An 18,540-nucleotide genomic window follows, 5' to 3' on the forward strand; every position below is an offset into this window, starting at 1 on the left:
ATATTTGATAAAATAATTAAAAGATTTCATTCTTTTTAAAAAAACTCCCTATATAATATTTTAATATTATTTTTATTATTTAAATATAAAATATTTATTTTTATATCATAAATATTAAAAATAACAAAATAAAATTCAGAATAACCTCGATTTTCTAATTTATAAAATCTTCATCAATTTTCAATATCTCGATTCTTTTTTCTTCCATTTAACGCGGTTCTGTCTCTCTCAAATTTCGTCCCCCACCGTTTTAACTCCTTTCTCCGTCCTACCTCGCCCAGAACTCGCCACGTAGCCCCTCTTTAACAACTGCCACGTCATATCTCCCGCAAGTAAAAAAAACGGCTGGTCCACGCTTACTCTTTTATACTTCTCCTTTCTCTCTTTATTGAAAAGCTTCAAAAAAAAAAAACCTACATATTACCCCCTCCCCCCTCTTATTTCTCTAGTAATCTTTTAAATTTCTCGTTTACTCATGGAAAAGCACCACCCTTTGCCGTTCTTTCACTCCGACGACCTCCTCCGCCGTAGATCCGCCGCATCCGACCGAATCCATGATGATTCTAGCGATGATCATGTCAAGGTCAAGCCCCACATCATGGAAATGGATTTCTTTTCTACTGATCATCATCAAGACAGCAAGATTAATACTAATGCTTCATCTTCTTCATTTGATGTTAACGTAAGGTTTTGAATTACTATCCCAAGTCTCTCTATATATGGAAATTTAACTGTAATTTACTAAAAATATATTTGTTTTCAGACTGGATTAAATCTTGTCAGTTCAAGGACGGCTAGTGATAAGAAATCCAACACTGAAGTAAGTGTTTTCATTTTCATTTTTTTTTAAGTTACTGAGTTTAAGCTTTGTTAATGGAGGATTGGGTTTTTTTTTTTTTTGTAACAGATGAGTGTTCTTAAAATCGAATTAGAAAGGTTACAGGAAGAGAATCGAAGACTGAAGAGCATGTTGGATCATATCACAAGAAACTACAATGAACTACAAGGTCAACTATTCATGGCGGTACAAAAACAGGCTCTACTTGCAATTAATAAACAACAGGTGACCAAAAAACAAAACCCATGAAATTTATTTTCAAATATTATCTTCATCATCTTCCTAGGTGTTTCTTCTTCACGTGCAATGTGCTCCTTTTGATTTCTCTTATTTATATTAGAGTTCTACTCGTAAAAGTCAATTTTTAACCATACAAACAATTAAAATTCTTAACGAAGAGGATTAATATACTTTTTGAATTAATACACAGCAATTAATTTACAATCCAACTATTAATATAAATTACTCCATAATACTTTGTTCTTCTTAAATTTTTTCATTAAATTCATAATCAATTCTATCTTCAAATCTTCCATGTGCTACACAGAGTAGAAACTAGTATATAGAATATGTGGCGATAGCTCAACCACTTGCCTATATAGCTTTATTTCCAACTCCCCAAATCTAGTACAAAAAAATGAAGCTCGTGATCTTAATTATTAGGGTTTCGGTTATTTTTAAGTAGAGTCAGACTCTTAAATAATGAAGCTTTCCGGTGTTATTTTTTTCAAACTCAAGATCTTACCACTTGACCTTTAGTAGGGTTTAATGGTATGCAGCAAGCGTGACTTAATGTTTTATTTTGATATATTTAGAGGTAGTGATGGATGTTTGGCTCAAAAAGGAAAACAAGGCAATATTTTTCTTCTCTCATTAGTAGAAAGGGATAAAGTAACTTTTGGTCCTAAATTTGGTAACTTTTTTCAATTTGGTCCTTAAATTTTCTTTTGGTCCATATTAGTCCTTAAACTTGACAAATTTTATCAATTTTGATCTCTGCTGATGTGACACTCTGATATTGTACTACATTATTTCTAGGAATTTAGTCCTTCCACTTATCAATTTTCTAGGAACTTGAAAATATAACACCAACAAATATAACCAAAAATAATAATAATATTAATCGTTAGACCTAAATGTTGAAATCCGAAAACTAGAACCTAAAATTAAAAGTATAAGGAGTAAATCAAATTTGTGAAGGGTGAAAGATTTATGACATATTTTAAAATTTTTTATAAAAATATAATTTTTTTAGGAAATGACGTTACACTTATCACATACTCCAAAATTGAAAAAATTTGACAAGCTTAGGTACTAATTCCAAACATCATCATGATTAAGGTTTAATAAGAGTTTGGTTCTGAAACAGGTGAACAAGGAAGGAGTGAAAGGCATGTCGAGTCATCCCATAATGTCAATCCAACAATCCATGGACCCACGACGACCATTGACTACATTAGATGTGAACGAGCCATCGGCAACTGACGACAAGAGGACAGAACTGTCAGCCTCTTCCCCAGCCAACGCCACCACCTCCACCATGGATGTCGTGTCAAAGGACGGCAACGACGACCATCATCGGACGGTTCAGATTCAAGGGAAGCACGTCTTTGTCGAAGATGTAATCGATCAAACGTGTCAACAGAGCTGGGGTACTTCGCCAAAGAGTAGTCCAATGGTGGATGAGCCAAAGAAGGAAGAAGAACAAGTCCCTGAAGTAGCTTTAAAAAAGGCCAGGGTGTCGGTTAGGGCAAGATCAGAAGCTCCCATGGTAACTAATTAATATTGTACACATCAATCAGAGAATGTATGTCTGTATGTATGCATGGAAATGGCGGGTCTTAGGTTTTCTGTTTTCCTTTTTGGTGCAGATAATTGATGGGTGTCAATGGAGGAAATATGGTCAAAAGATGGCGAAGGGTAACCCTTGTCCACGCGCTTACTACCGTTGCACTATGGCTGTTGGCTGCCCAGTACGTAAGCAGGTACGTCCAAGTCTCTACTTTAAGGATAAAGCAACATTTAGTCTCTAAATTTGACAATTTTCTCAATTTAGCCCTTAACCTTTTTCACCTCAGGCTACGTTTGATAAACTGAAAAATTAAGTGCTAAATTTAAATTATAAAATATGTTTGGCACATTACTTAAAATTAAGCGTAAAGTATACAAATGGTCACGCGACTAAGCTTGCGTTCTTATTTTGGTCACCCAACTTTAAAACGTTTTAATTTAGGCACTAATGTTTGAATCCATTCTTTGTTTTGGTCACCCGCCATCAAGTTGATAACGGAAAGCCTTTTTCTAAATGGTATAATAACACATTTAGTCTTCAATACTTGCATATATCAATTTGGTCCTCATACTTTTTAATCAAAGCTTTCCGTTATTAAAATAGAGGCATTTTACATCTATAAATTTCTAAAACCCAAAAAAGAAAAAAAAACTTGTCTCAATTAACGAGCCGTTTTCTGAGCCAATTCCTAATACCTATAAGTTTAGCTTGAAACTTTATTTCCTTTTTTTTTCATTAGCTTTCTTCTAAATATAATATTTTATAACCCTTTGATTGATAAAATTTTGGCTAAAGAAAATAGAAAAACCTTAAAAAAAAAAGAACACTTTAGATTTATTCTTATTGTTAACAATATGATATTTCCTTCAAAGTACATAGAAATAGTCCTCGAAATTGGTTCTTGAAATTGAAAATTAAAACCAGAGTTAAACAATATGGCTTTGAAAAATTCAATTGTTCAATCAATAATTATATAAGAAAAAAACTATAAACATTTAACTCTTCATAAGAAAAAATGTGAAAAAATTAATCAATTTCCTTTTGTTACATTGACAATAAATTTTTAATTTTATAAACCGATTAAGAGATTATTATTTGTTTTATTTATTTTTAATTATTTGTTTTAATTTTAAATCCACAATAAGCAATATGTATCACTAATAATTTGATTTAGTGTGAAATCAAATTAATTAAAAACTAAAATTATGCTAGCTAGAGTGAAAATCTATTTTTTTCAAATATTAAATTATTTATATAATTTTGTTATATATTATATTTTTAAAATTTGTATTTTCTATTATTCTTAATGGTGTTTAGTTAATTTCTAACACTAACTTCTTACAAATATAAACAAAACGGGTTGTGTACCAAACTGGGTTATGTCAACCATAAATAAAACAATTAATAGATATGGAAAGAATAAGTATTAAGGACTAAATGTGTTATATCAGTTAGAAAAATGATTTTTGCTATCGATTTAATAGTGGGGACCAAAATAGGAATGAATTAAAACATTAGTCCCTAAATTAAAAATTTTAAAGTTAGATAACCAAAACATAAAGCATAATTGGGTGTCCATTTGTATAGTTTACCCTAAAATTAAATACTGAGTTTATTTGATAAAAGATAATATAATCATTAAATAATAAATAGGTATTAATTTACTTATTATTTTTACACTTTTTGTAAAAAAATTCCATATAGTAATTTTATTGGAGATTATCAATCGTATTTAAAAGAGATTGTATTTTAACTGCACTATCAATACACCACAATTCTCCGCAATGAATAAAAGCAACACTTAATATTTACCTCTTGATTTAGAGATTTAGGGTTCTTCAAGTGTGAAGACAATATCATCATAAACATTTTCCATCATCGTATCTCATTTTCATCACCTAATTAAATGTACTTGCTTGCAAGGAGGCCTTTGAAGAGTTTATCAATGGCAGTCGATAAAAGCATTCTCATAAGATTTTTGACAATAATTTGACCAGTAATAAAACAAAATTTTGATTTATTATTTCTTTATTGAGATTTAAATACATTTTCTAACAGGTGCAAAGATGTGCTGAGGATAAAAGCATTCTCATAACAACATATGAAGGAAACCACAACCACCATCTACCACCGGCAGCCACAGCAATGGCCAAAACTACCTGCGCTGCCGCAGCCATGGTGTTATCTGGTTCGACCACAAGTAATGATGGCCTACCAAATTCTGGCTATTTCCACAGCTCCTTGCCTTACGCGACAATGGCCACTCTATCTGCCTCGCCGCCGTTTCCCACCATAACCCTCGACTTAACTCAGGGCCCAAACCCCGTCCCATTCATACGTCCCCCACCTTCTCCGCCTACGTTTCCGTTACCTTTGCATGGTTACCCCAAGCTATCCGCATTGCCGGCAATGCAGATAGGGCAACAACAGCAACAACATACTGCTTCTATGGTGGAAACTGTCACGGCAGCCATCGCTTCTGACCCGAATTTCACTGCGGTGTTGGCTGCTGCTATTTCGACGTTTATGGGATCACCACCACCACCACTGCCGCCAAGCAACAACGGAAACAATAGTACAACAAGCCAAGCTCTCCCTGGATCACCTCAGCTTCCTCAGTCTTGTACCACTTTTTCAACAAACTAGCCGAGCTCATTAAAATTTTGTCATCTTCAACCTTGTTTTGCTTAAGCTTTTGCTAGGTGCTCAAAATATGGTTCAGATTTGAATATGCCTATAGTGGAAAAAAGCATTTCGAAATCTGATATTGCGGTGACGGATTAATATTCTAATGTAAAGATAACGTATATTGTTTTTGTAGTGAATATTATTATACGTTGTCACATTAAGGATAATAAGCTTATTGAAAGCTTAGGCAGTGGGGGGTGTATTTCTTTGTGTGTTGCAAATTATTTTTTGATTTTCTACTTAATTCAAAAATATTTTTATAGAGTGATAAATATACGTGTAATGAAAGGGATTTATATAACTTTGCGGCAATGATACTGTTGATACAATCCTCAACAAGGGGAGAGTAAAGAAGAGAGGAGAACGGTTATTGAGAAGGTCGATTCACCCAGTTAGAGTGGAGAGCTGGAGTTTATGGAGAATAGAAATGGAGAGAGTTTGAAGGCCAAGTGATACATGCACGGATGAGTGAAATTTATTAGATTCCAATCATTAAAACTGCTAATTTTTAGGTTTGGGAAATCAGCAGAATTGCGACAACTTTTTGGATGGGATCCTGGCATTTCTGAGTTGAGATGTCTTCATGGCTTTTGAATATCTATTTCTTAGTTTCGAAACGCATTTTGAATCAGTTAATTTTAAGTTCAGGAGCTCAAGTTATAATCATTTTAGTAAAGACTGCGCGAGCAGAATTTCTGAATGGGATTATGACGGGAATTACGAGTTTCGGGCTTAATAAATCATATTGGGTTTGGGTTTTAGACTTAATTTTTATTATATATGAGTCCACTATTGTATTTATCATATATTATTTTATTATTTTATTCTGAATTTTTTTATAATTATTAAGGATTTTAAGTTATTTAGGAGTTTTATGTTAGCAAGAAAGTTTAGTTTAAAACTATTGCTTGTTTATATTAAATTAGAGTTCTAGTATACTTAAGAGTTTTATTTAAATTTATTTAGCTATCCTATATATAGGCCTTTGCATTGTACACAATTCAGACAATTCATTATTATTCTATTTCTCTTTGAGTTAATAAATTCTCTCTAGGTTTTTTTTTTCAAAAATTTCTCTTGAGTTTTTTTTAGAAAAGTTTTAACAATCTTTTTAGATTGTGGGGATCATCTTCAAAATTTTTCTTGCCAAGATTTCTATCTTGGAGGGGAAATTAGACCCGCTTGAAGGGGGTTGTGGATTCTTCGTGTTTCCAAAGCTTCTTAGGACTTCTACACGTCACGTTCTATCTTTCCATTTATCTTTTTTATCCGCCTCCTTATTATTCTAATATTTTATTTATTATTTTATTTTAGTTATTTATTTTAATTGTTTTATTTGACTTGGATTCGATTTCATTTCAGGTTTTTGTCAAAATCCAAGTTTCTTTCCGAACGTCTAGAGCCATAAGTCAAATCCGCGACTTTGACAAACTTTACGATCCGCTTTCGCGTTCATCCTTCTCATCATTTATCACCGAGGGTTAGAGAAGTATAGAGAGAGTAAACTTGGTATCCTTGAAGAGTCAATCCTTTCTTCATCATTCTTAGGGTTATTTATAGAAAAGGGTCCCATGTAATATGGTATTACCGTGTTGTGCTTGCTTTTTAGCCATCATTATAGGGCTTGTGGGAGGGATGTCTTCAATGAGACGATGATATCCGTGATAGGATAGATCTTGTCATTCATTCTAACTCTGATGGGATAAAGCAGTTGAGCACACGTGATTTTTTGGTGACCAAACAATTTCATGTTTCCAATGAAGGTTGAACCAACTGTTGTCCGAATCGTCCTCTCGGGAGGGTGAGCTCACAGGTGATTACCCAGCTTGTTGGGGGTAGGTTTACTGTTCAGGTGCCTTCAAAGCTTATCACGTATCTTGTCACGGATGAGGGTATAACAATATCTCCCCTCTTTTTGAGTCGAGAGGAAGGTTATAAAGTGGCCTTCCTCGAGACGTTTCGATCTGATAACTTTTTTCCTTGTTGTTTCAAATGGTGACTTTATTTCATGATGGAACGTTATATCTAAACGTTTGAGATTCTGTCATAAATGTACTTTGAGGGTTGCATTTCTAGGGAGTGGTGATAATGATGATCAACAGCTTTTTGAGACAAATGGTGAGTTGCTATTGGATGCCGTTGGGGATTGACTCGTATAGACAACAAGAAAAAAAGTAATAGAGAAATTTTGGCACACAAATTTACGTGGAAAAACTCCTCCAATCAAGAGGATAAAAAAAACCATAGGCAAATGAGACTTCTGTAATTAGCAAACAAATGAAGAGTACAATATGGAGAAATTTAAAGCAAACCCTAACCTCGAATATAAAGCGCTCTAGCTAAAACACAAAATTCCCTTAAAGCTCTCCAAAACTCTCTCTTGATTTTCTCTTTAATGTTGTTTTATTTCCCCTATTTTAGGGTTTTTATGGCCCTTTAAATAGGCTAAAACTAAAGTTCTAAAAAGACTTGAATATCTCTAGAATAATCAGAGTTTAACTGGGAAAATTAACCCTGCTGAGAGTCTAATACATAACTTCTTTAAGTTTGGAATTCGTCACGATGTCCCAAGCTCCTTGTTGTGACATCGTCTCTGCTTTACTTTTGTTTTGAGCGTCATCACGTCATTGTGACGTCGTGTGATTCCTCATCACAATGTCTCCTTTGTTTTGACTTTAGTTTGATAAAAAAAATACGAGACAGACTCCATAGATGCTAGTTGCCCTTCGAAACAATGCGTTTTGGAAGATAGGTCTATATATATTCAAGGTTGTCTTGTTCGAGGTTACTTTGCCTCTTATTTGTTTGAACTCTCTACAACTGTTGTTGGTGATCTTTTTGCTTTTGTTAATTTTCTGCAACGATTTCTGCATTTTAACGGTTTGCTTGCTTCGGTTCACTTTGAGGTGATTATTTTTGTCATCGTTAAAGCTACTTCTTGCAATTTTGTTGGAAAATGGTTAAAAGAGATGAACAATCTGGCAGAAGTCAGGGTATGGGTAGTAGTTGCACTGGCTGTGCTCTATCGAAAGTAGTGGCGAAGAGTCTGAAGCCCAGTATGGCGAAATCTAATAAAGCTTGTGCTACAAAGTTCGAGAGGAAGAGTGACGAGCCTGCAATGAACTTTAGCTATCAATATTCTACCACCTACCGAGACATAAAAAAATTGCTAATGTACTACAGGTTACTTACAAAACATCAAAAGCATGAGTTCAGCATTCTAGAAGGGTCACATCATCTTAGCAAGGTGTTTGGCTCAAAATCTACTAGCAGGAGGCTTGAGTTCTTCCTTCCGTTATTTTTGCTTGAAGTAGATTTTACCCTTCCCCTCCCAAACTTCGCCCGGGATGTTCTATATGACTTTAATGTAGCACTAGGGTAGTTGAAAAGTCTCTCTTGGAGGCTACTTATTGGGTTTTTCATTATGCATCATAAGAATGGCCTATATCCTTTTAAACAACTATTTTGCTATATGTACTTTTTGCGGGAGCTAGATTAAAAGAATTCTCTTGGGTTGTTTGAGTTTTGCCCTCGAACACTGGCCCCTCATACAAAGAACATATTTTATGGCGAGGAGGTTACTATGTATGTTGACTATATCAAACACATTCTCATGGAGCTAAAGTTTGAGATTATATTTTTTCCTATCGAGTGGACACGCCCTTCTACTGAGAGATGGTTTTACTATGATGTTCCTGGAGGTTCTCGTGAGCATAAAATAATGAATTAGAAGGGAATATTCATGGTTCCTCTTGAAATCATTTTGAGAAGTGTTTTCAAGTACTACCTCAAAGTGAAGGGTGTTTTCAAGTTTACTTCCAAGGATATAGCAGATGGTTTCTAGAGCAACGGGGAAGTGCCCTTGGCATCCCATACTTTCCCTTTATACAATAAATCTGGGATTGCTAAGTGTCTGTGAGGGGTAGTCGTGGACCCCATTTCTATATCATAAAATTATGTAACCTGCCTGTGTAATTGGAAATTGCCATTGGGAATTGATCAAACCATTCCTCGACTTCATGATGATTGTTAATTGGAGGCCATAAAACCCTTTTCTGACAAAGATATTCCTGGTAATGGCCTTTCTGGTAATTATTTCTTCTTGTTATCATGTTACATAACTAAGCTCTTTATTGGTTGTATTGTGTAGGTAACACCTATAACACCCCAAACCCGACTCGATCACTGGGTCCGAGTATCGGATGTGACAACTACCCATTATTTCTTAATAAGTTCCTAGCTGATTATTTAAAACCTTAACCATATTATGTTCTCTTATCTGTTACTAAATTTTCATAAGTAAGAATAACATCTCATTTTAAACATTGAAATAATTACTATTCCATACATGTACTAGGCTCGTGTTGCCAATCCATCTTAAGAGACTCGAACAACTATTACAGCATAATAAGACTTATTACTTTACTACGATTATACTAAATAAATTCTTGAGGCGTGACCTTAAAGGGTGTCTCTCTACATGCATGAACAACTACCACCATGCACATGGGCCTGGCTATGTCTGACTTTGTCCCCTATCACAATCCTCGAGTCAACCATTGACCCTGCAACCATACATTTCTAACATAAGTTCAAATAAACTTAGTGAGATTTCATTCAATAATGATATTCAAATTCTCTAATTCAGGAGACAAGAGATGAAATGCAAAATTTTAAACTCCTTGTGTATCGTTGGGTCACCACGGATTTCCTAGCATAACCAGTGCCTAGCATTCCTAGTACTATAGTTGCGGTGTATCGGATAGAGGATCCTTACCATGTCACTCTTATTATGTCCATCTTGCAAATTGGCACGTGCTTGAACCTTCCCTCGAGGTAAAACTATTGGGGAATGTGCCCATATTGTAGTAAACATGTAATTATTTTCTATTTATTTGAACGATGAATAAATAAATTTCATATTTCACTGTTATATCTTTTGTATTTCTGTCTTTCATATTTTGCATGCATAGTAAAATTGTGACAAGCAAATATTAGCTCATTGGTTGTCTAAGTTCAAACTGATGATAAGTAGCATTATAAGAATGTTTACATTGCGAGAAAAACAACTTACTTCAATACATAATCTAAACGAGTTCGTAGTTTCGTAAAAGAATCAAAGTGAGCATTTTATTCAAATATTGAAAATGATTATTATGTTGTCTACAATTCTAATTAAAGAGATGGCTAATCTTGGCTATCAGAGCAGTTAACAGTCCCTATGTTGATAGCATAGTTTTTGGCAGCAAATATTTCTTATGCATGTTAAAGAATAACCTGCAAACTACGAAGTCTTTTGTAAATATATTTTGATTTCGCCATCATGATACTTCGTGGGCCTTCTATGCCTATCATTAACCCTCCTGTTATAACGATTTTCTTTTAAGTTTAATTAGTCTCCTTTTTTAAAATTTAACATTTGTAGGATTTAATTTTTAAACTTTATATGGAAGTTATTGATCAGTTTTATAAAATATGTTTATTCAGATTATCTTTTGTTTTTCCTTCTCCTATCAGTTTTCCTTGATTTCACGTGGGTAATATCTTGTTACCTTCCCTTGTTTATTTTCTTTAGTGTCGTCCAGACCTTGATTCCTCATAATGGCAATGGCAATTCTTTGTTTTCATCGCTGGTCGTATGTGCTTCGAAACTTCAGTGAAAATTGCGAGATACTTAATCGCTGGCAGTCTAGTTGCTATTTAACTGCTAATTTTTTGGAGAATTGGTATTATTGTTGATGTGTCGGCATCGCATTACAATCACGTGTGTGACACGGTCTCATAAAAATAGCAAACGGCGCGAAGTTGAAAAATTCACTATCAACGCCACACGGTCGTGTGTCAGGCTGTGTGGGCCATACAGGCTGGGTTATTTGAGCCATGTGGACCACATGGATGTAAGCTAGGCCGTGTGGGCCACACAGGCTAGGCCAATTGGGTCGTGTGGCCCATTTTCTGTAAATTTTAGCTAGGGCCCTGTTTTGAAGTGTGTTTCGAGGTCAGTGATTCCGTAGGTTTGTTAAATGATATGTATGATGTATGTTTAAAGAAAACTGTTGTACTAATGTGATTGTGTTATTTCTTGAGGTATGTTGCCTTACAATGTGGTTCTGATATGTGAATTTGTGAGCACCATTGATATGTTCTGATTAGTTTAGTATATACGGGTATTGATAACGTATGTTTTGTTCAAATTCCCATAGCATGTGACATTGTGGTTTTTTTTACTAAATTGATTTGTAAATATCGAAATATGATATATTTGGCCTGTAAAGCACGAAATTACATTCTTACTATTCTGATTCTGTATATACATGCCATGTCACATTGCATGGGGTTGGGTTAATATAGTAAGGAGAAAGTTCTGGCAGTTTAATGATCTACACTATCTGGTGGTTTAACCACATATCTATTCTGGAAGTTTGGCTACAATTATAGTGGCCCGACCACACATATCTGTTCTAGCAACTTGGCTGCAATATGGTGGCTTGACCACATATATCTGATCTAGTAGTTTAACTGCAACTCTAGTGGCAATGTCCAAAATTATCTATTGGTATGCTTTTGGATGACTGAGTTCTAGAAAACTCTTTTTGGTATGTAGCGGAGTTGGGTAGGGAGTTTACTGAAAAATCTGCATTATGTTTTTCGCAAATACTACATTGTCATAACCATTCACGCACAATTTTTCCATTTGAATTTGATGAACTTCTCTGCAATGTTTTGATCTAATTATTATGTTATTTGTGATTCTATTTGAGTTTAGTTACACACTGAGCTTTATAGCTCACCCTTTTTCATTTCACCATTTCAAGTAACCAACAGAATTAGGGTTGGGTGGCGTTTGGGAACTCAGATTGATTTCTCGCATAAAATGGTTTGTTTTGTTAATAAATGAATTTTCTAGAATTTTGGTTTGTGGACTAATTTCTCGGATTTAATTTTGGCTAAAGGTTTTTGTTACTTAGTTAAAGTTTTTTTGCATGATTTCTATTAATTAAAAATGAATGGTGGGCTTTCAAAATAAAATTAACTTAAATTTTTCTCCGCTACAAAAATTTAAATTAGGCTTTACAAAAGTTAATAATGTAAGTTTTAGAATATGCACAATCGCAGAATTATATGTTTTCACATGTCGAAATCACGGTTTACAAATATTAACTCCGAAATTTCTGCTGCAAAATTTTATTCAAAATTACAAGTTTTACGAAGCAATTTACTTAAGTGTTATGATTTCATAAAGTTCGGTTTTTAAAGTTAATAATTAATAAATTCATATAAACGTTTTAAGAATTGCAAATATTTCTATCAAGAAATTGTAGCCAGTTTTTATAAACACTAATTTTTGATTTCATATTGAGACCCGTTTCGGAAAGTAAAATTTCAATGTATTGATGTAACCTTCCAAATTTGGTCATAACATTGAAGCCGGATTTGAAGTGTTACATCTGCAATATGTAACATTATTCACAATGGTGGAATTCATGGCCCAAGAAATGGGTAAATGATATCCTCTCATTGGCATTACATGATAGATGAAAAGTAAACTTGACCACGGGTTGTTTGTCTTTGTGATGAATGACTATTTGATAGTAATTGACTTTACATGGAGGAAGATGTAATGGTTACCATGAGATAAAATAGGATCATATTGGGAGAACATATTTATACCAAAGAGATTAATGATATCATATGAGGGTAGCACACTTATGATAAGGTCATTGGATGAGCATTGATTGAGTATCTTTCGTAATGGTATGTAATTCGGGAGAGTTCAGTCAAAATTCTATAGTGGAATAACTGCGTGACTAAATGAGTTTATAATTAATAGGCGAAAAGTTGAAACTTATAATTATAAATCATTTGAGCCCTAATTACATATGTTCAATCAATCCCTCCGCTAGCTCGTTGAAACAATAAATGAATTGCATGTAGAATCAAATGGAATTAAACTAATTGATTTGATGTATTGTTGGTGCATAAGTCCTATGTACTATTGTTGAATAATAACATGACACATCATCATTAAATAAAACAAAAAATAGTGGAGGGCCTATAAATAAATACTAGTAACTTTATTTAAACATAATTTAAACATAATTAATTATAAATAAACACTAAAACCCTAAAATCCAAACTCAAGACCCTAGACCTTAAACCTAAGATCTTAAATCCAAAGTTATTAATATTTATTTATAATAGTTGCGATTAATGTTTAATTATGTTTAAATAAAATTATTAGTATTTATTTACAAATCCTCCATATTTTTGTATGTTTTATTAAGAGTTTTTTAGTTTTCTTATTTGTTTTACATCCATGTTCGAAGTTCGTGGCTACCATGTCCAATAATATCGTCTCGAAAGTTCGAACTTGAATCTCCCTTTAGTAATGTAATGTCCATTATCATTGCACCCAATACTTATTGGTATACTTTTTAATTAAGACCGTAAATAGTTTTGGTAAAGACCGTGCTTTGTAATAAATTCTTTTGTTAATAAAAAACATAATGATAAATTTAGTTCTCAATATTTATATTTTTTGTTAATTTGGTCACTTTTAGCTAAATTTGACTATTAACCTATAAAAAAAGAGTCAATTTGTTTTTTCCTACGAAAATGTTGACTAAAACACTATCTTTTTAATGATGTTGTCATGGCAACTCGAATGACAGTTCACATGTACTTCATACTAATACAATACTATTTGTCTTATATATCACATCCATAAATAATTTAAAATTATAAAAATTCAAAAATTCAAATTTCAAATAATAAAAAACATAAAAACTCAAAAGATTAGCATGAAGTACATGTGAATTGCTATGTAGACTACTATATTTAAAATTTTAATATTTTAGTTAGTATTTCCGCTAAAAAAGTAATTCAACATTTTTGAAATGTTGATGATCAAATTTAACTTTTTTAAAAAAAGATTAAGGCCAAATTTAACTAAAAAACCAAATTAACAAAAGATGTAAATATTAAAGACTAAATTTATCATTATCCCTAAAAATAAAATTTATTCACCTTTTAAAAACTATTTTTAGAAGAAAAACTCTATTTTAATAAGTAATATAATTTGGTTAATTAATAACATACATATTGTGCCAAATAATAATTAAAATTTACACCTAAAAAATAATTAAAATTTATTTACGCTCAATTTTTGTTGTGTATATCTTTTCTAAGCATTTTGAACTATTCCATGTTCTGGTTTCATCACTCCTATAATTTCTCAAGTTTATACTTTAATGTATGGGTTAATTGCATCAAATGTTCTTAAATTATGATTTATTTTCTAAACTAATCCTCATACTTCTAAATATTGATATTTTATCAATTAAGCTCTTTTGTTGGCCTTGTAGTAAAAGCTTGGATATTAAATGTTAGTTTAGGGTTTAGGGTTAAATTTTAAACATATATATACCTAATGCATAGATAACTTGTATTTGACATTTTAAAAAAAGCTAATGTAAATTTTGACCCCTAGACTTGACAATTAAGTTCGCTCTGGTACATGACCTTGGCTCCACTTTGATACTTGAACATGGATTTTGTAACAATATGATGATATAACACTTTAAAATTGTGTCATGTCATCACTTGAAAATCTAAAAAAGAAAGCTATACTTTTATACGAAATCCAAAGTTAAGGAGCAAAATGATAAGGTTGTCAAATTTAGATAGTAAAGTAGTTAAAAAATATATATGTATCAAAATGAACCTAGTTACCAAATCAAGTCTATTTTTTTCAACACTTCATAGTTAAGATGCCAATAATTACTATACACATATGCTTAAAATTTAATCCATTTATTTTAACTATGATCCACATCAAACCCAAGCTCTAGAGACAAAGCCAACAGTGACAGGCAAGGGCCTTAACCCCCTTGACCCTATGTTTTAGCATTGGGCTCTCAAAATTTTAAAAATTTATCTAAATTTTTTAAAATCATTCCTACCGAACTCATATTAAATGCCCAAACTAAAATAATAATATTTCAATTATATTTTAAAATTTGCGAAACCACGGTCCACTTGAGATCTGATTGATATATAGACGCAACCGCCCCCTACTGCCAACGAATTTCTGACAAGAACCGTGTTGGCTTTAAAAATTCTCTATTCTCTGACTTCCATCTAAAACAAAGCCTATACAAAAACCATGGTTTCTCGGGGGAAGCATGTTCTTCCATGCCCACGTTTCCTTCATCAGCTTTTAACAAAACAAAGAATTGTTCCGTACTCGACAATTTAAGCCTTATGGCAGCAGCAAACAGTTGTCACCTGTGAGTGTGAAGAAGATAAGAATATTCCATCTCCATTCAACAAGTTCCAGCCATTACAAAGGAGAGTGAAGCACCACATCATTGCTTATCATGTCCAAGTTCAATGAATCTCTTTTGGGTTATTAACGAATTTGACCTGAAAACATACCCAGGTTCATTTCAAGTTCAACTTTAAAAAAAAAAAAAAAAAAAAAACATTCGCTTGTTTGTACCTTTGATGTGACTCCGAGATATCATCGGATTCTAGCTGATTGGGAAAAGTGCAAAATCTAAAATCTATATATAACCCATGATTTTCAACCAGATTAACCCAACAGCCAAACGCGGCTGTGGGTTTAATAGCCGGAAACTACTTTCATGTTCGGTTCCGTCCTTGAGTTCCTTCAAATTCTTCAACTATCATTTGGTTTGTTGAAGAGTTTGGAGGAACTCATGGATGCTGCCAAACTTTTCTGCTCCTTTTTCACCATAATTAATCCTCCAACTATGGTTTAGGTTTTAAGTTAGTATTAAACTTTAGAAAATTTAAGTTTTTAATTTCATCAAGGGTGACGTGAAGATGTTCAGGTTCGAATTCTATACTTGATGTCATTGATAATGATTTAAGTAACCAGTTTGTTATACATCGATAACTAGTTAACTAAATTGTAAAATGTGTTAAAAGCATCGTTATTGTAGGAGCTAAAACTAAAAATTATATGTTAGGAGTTGACATAAAATTACGTTTATTTAGGCGCAAAGATAAAAATTTATATAAAAAGAGTTTAAAATTTATTAATTCTTAGGAGGAATCAAAATGTGTGGTTTTATTTTAATTAAGGTGATCAAGGTTTTTGTCATTATCTACTCGTGAGTAAATATATTCAAAGCACTAGATTAAGTTTGGAATGATGTGAGCACGAGAAAACCGAGTTCGAAGAAGAGACTGGATTTTTGTAGAATTGTGTATAATATCCAAAAGCTCTAGAACTCTCCAGAATTTATATAATATTTAATAGGATAGTTGGGAAAGTTCTACAAGATAGATCTAGGCCATCCATTAAAATGAATTATAACCTTTGGATCAAAAGGGCTTGCTAAGTAGAGGCTTTCCTTCCTCATTTATACACCTAAGCTAACTTTTCTTGAGCAATATACTTCCACATTATCTCTAACTCTCTCATTCTTCAAAGTGCTCTCTATGTGCTTGTTTAGGCTAAGTGTGCGAAAACTTTTCTAAGCAAGAATTGAATGATGACTTTGGCTTGTTGTCATAGGAACCAAGCCTGACGCCGCACATGACTAGAACTTCAGTCTCGACCCATGACACTTGCTTGCGCCTTTAGATTCACATGCATCAATCAAGTTCTTCTATTAGCCTGGTTATTAACTTGTACATTAACTTATAGGTTAGGTCTGATATGGAGCATGTTCAAAATATGTGGATATCAAATTTTAAACATATTTATATTAACTACATGAATAACTTGTATACCTAATATGTTCAAAAACACATATTATTATTAAACTTTACGTTTTTTTTCTTTAACACTAAATCAACTTTGTATATGTAATAGGTGTGCATGTACTTAAATTTTGATCTACATGTTTTAAATAGGGCAAAGCTAGAGGGTAATAGGAGCCTTTCCCCCTTAGTTAAACGATAGATGATGAGTGGAAATTTGTAATGCAAATGCATATGTCGTTTAAGTAATAAAGTGATAAGAAGATATTGTTCCCACAAGGATCAAATTCTAAGCTACTAAGTACCAACTATTCAATTTTTATCTAATCCATATCAATAAAATAAATTCTAATTACTATTAAAATTAAACTAACCTAATTAAGGATATTGTATTAAACTAAAACAATGAAAATTTCTAAATTTCTCAATCAATTTTAAAGACTTGGAACTTTAACTTTACCTAACTCAGTTAATCAATTATCTCTTGTTCAATTGTTCAATCTATGTAATTATTAATCCAAGATTCAATGAAATTGTTGGACCCTTCCGATATCTAGCTCAGTTAATCCCCCTTTCCCACTAGCTATATTCCTATGCTAAGCAAGTTGAGTGAAGTCACTAAGAATAAACCTATTAGGTTGATTAGGGCATCATGTATATTCTTATCTTAGCCACAAATTAATTTATTCATCAGCACTACTAAAAGTTAATCCTAATCTATTTTGTCTAGACCTAAACCTTAATTTTCTCTTCCAAGACAAATCAAGATTATCAAATTAATGCAACTTGGTGATCATGTAAGTAGATTAAATAAGCAAAAAATTGAATAAATAATTAGTAAAGATCAAACAATCAAAAAGAAAATAAATTAATTAAATAAGAAATAGGATCCATCTTTATTCCAAGAAAATAGAGTTTGATTCATACTGAGTTGAGAAAACCACACAAAAAGAGATTCAAAATAAACTTGCATAAAAAAAGTAAAAAGAAATAATCTAGAGAAAAAATAGTTGAAGAATTTATGTTGAGCGCTTCGGATCTCTTTTTGCTTCTTGTCTTTACAAGTTTGAAGTTTCCCTTATGAAAGAGTTGTTCTTTCCTACTCTTTTCCTCCTTTTTTTCCTCTTAAATCTCATCACCCTTGTTTTTAGGGTTTTAATCGTGCCGCTCCACCGAATGCAAAAATTACCGTGGAGCAAAGCACTTGCTGCCAAATTCTAAATTAGAGAGCATGCTCCACCACATTGAATCAAATCCAGTGGAGTGAAAGACCTCTCTTCACCACTTTTTACTGTATGCTCCTAGTCTTCCATTCTTCATCTAAGACCTACAATGGGAAAAAGAAAAATAACCAATAAATCTAAATTAACTCTAAAAATGATAAAAAGAATGAAAAAAATTAAATAAGATATAATTAATCCAATAAAAACTATAAAATGCAATAAAAACTAATCTAAATGCTATAATTACCTCCTAAAATACTATGGAA

General features: G+C 32.6%; 1 protein-coding gene across 1 annotated transcript; it reads left to right on the plus strand.

Moving 5' to 3' along the window:
* The first annotated feature begins 386 nt into the window (after nucleotides 1-386).
* Nucleotides 387-5,590, plus strand: LOC105764002 (probable WRKY transcription factor 47). The gene is made up of 6 exons (XM_012582428.2): nucleotides 387-682; nucleotides 764-820; nucleotides 908-1,063; nucleotides 2,208-2,609; nucleotides 2,710-2,823; nucleotides 4,689-5,590. The coding sequence occupies exons 1-6, from the start codon at nucleotides 476-478 to the stop codon at nucleotides 5,274-5,276; spliced, it is 1,524 nt and encodes a 507-aa protein (XP_012437882.1). The 5' UTR covers nucleotides 387-475; the 3' UTR covers nucleotides 5,277-5,590.
* The last annotated feature ends 12,950 nt before the right edge of the window (nucleotides 5,591-18,540 follow it).

The sequence above is a fragment of the Gossypium raimondii genome, chromosome 12 (genome assembly GCF_025698545.1).
Source record: "Gossypium raimondii isolate GPD5lz chromosome 12, ASM2569854v1, whole genome shotgun sequence".
NCBI classification, from domain to species: domain Eukaryota; kingdom Viridiplantae; phylum Streptophyta; class Magnoliopsida; order Malvales; family Malvaceae; genus Gossypium; species Gossypium raimondii.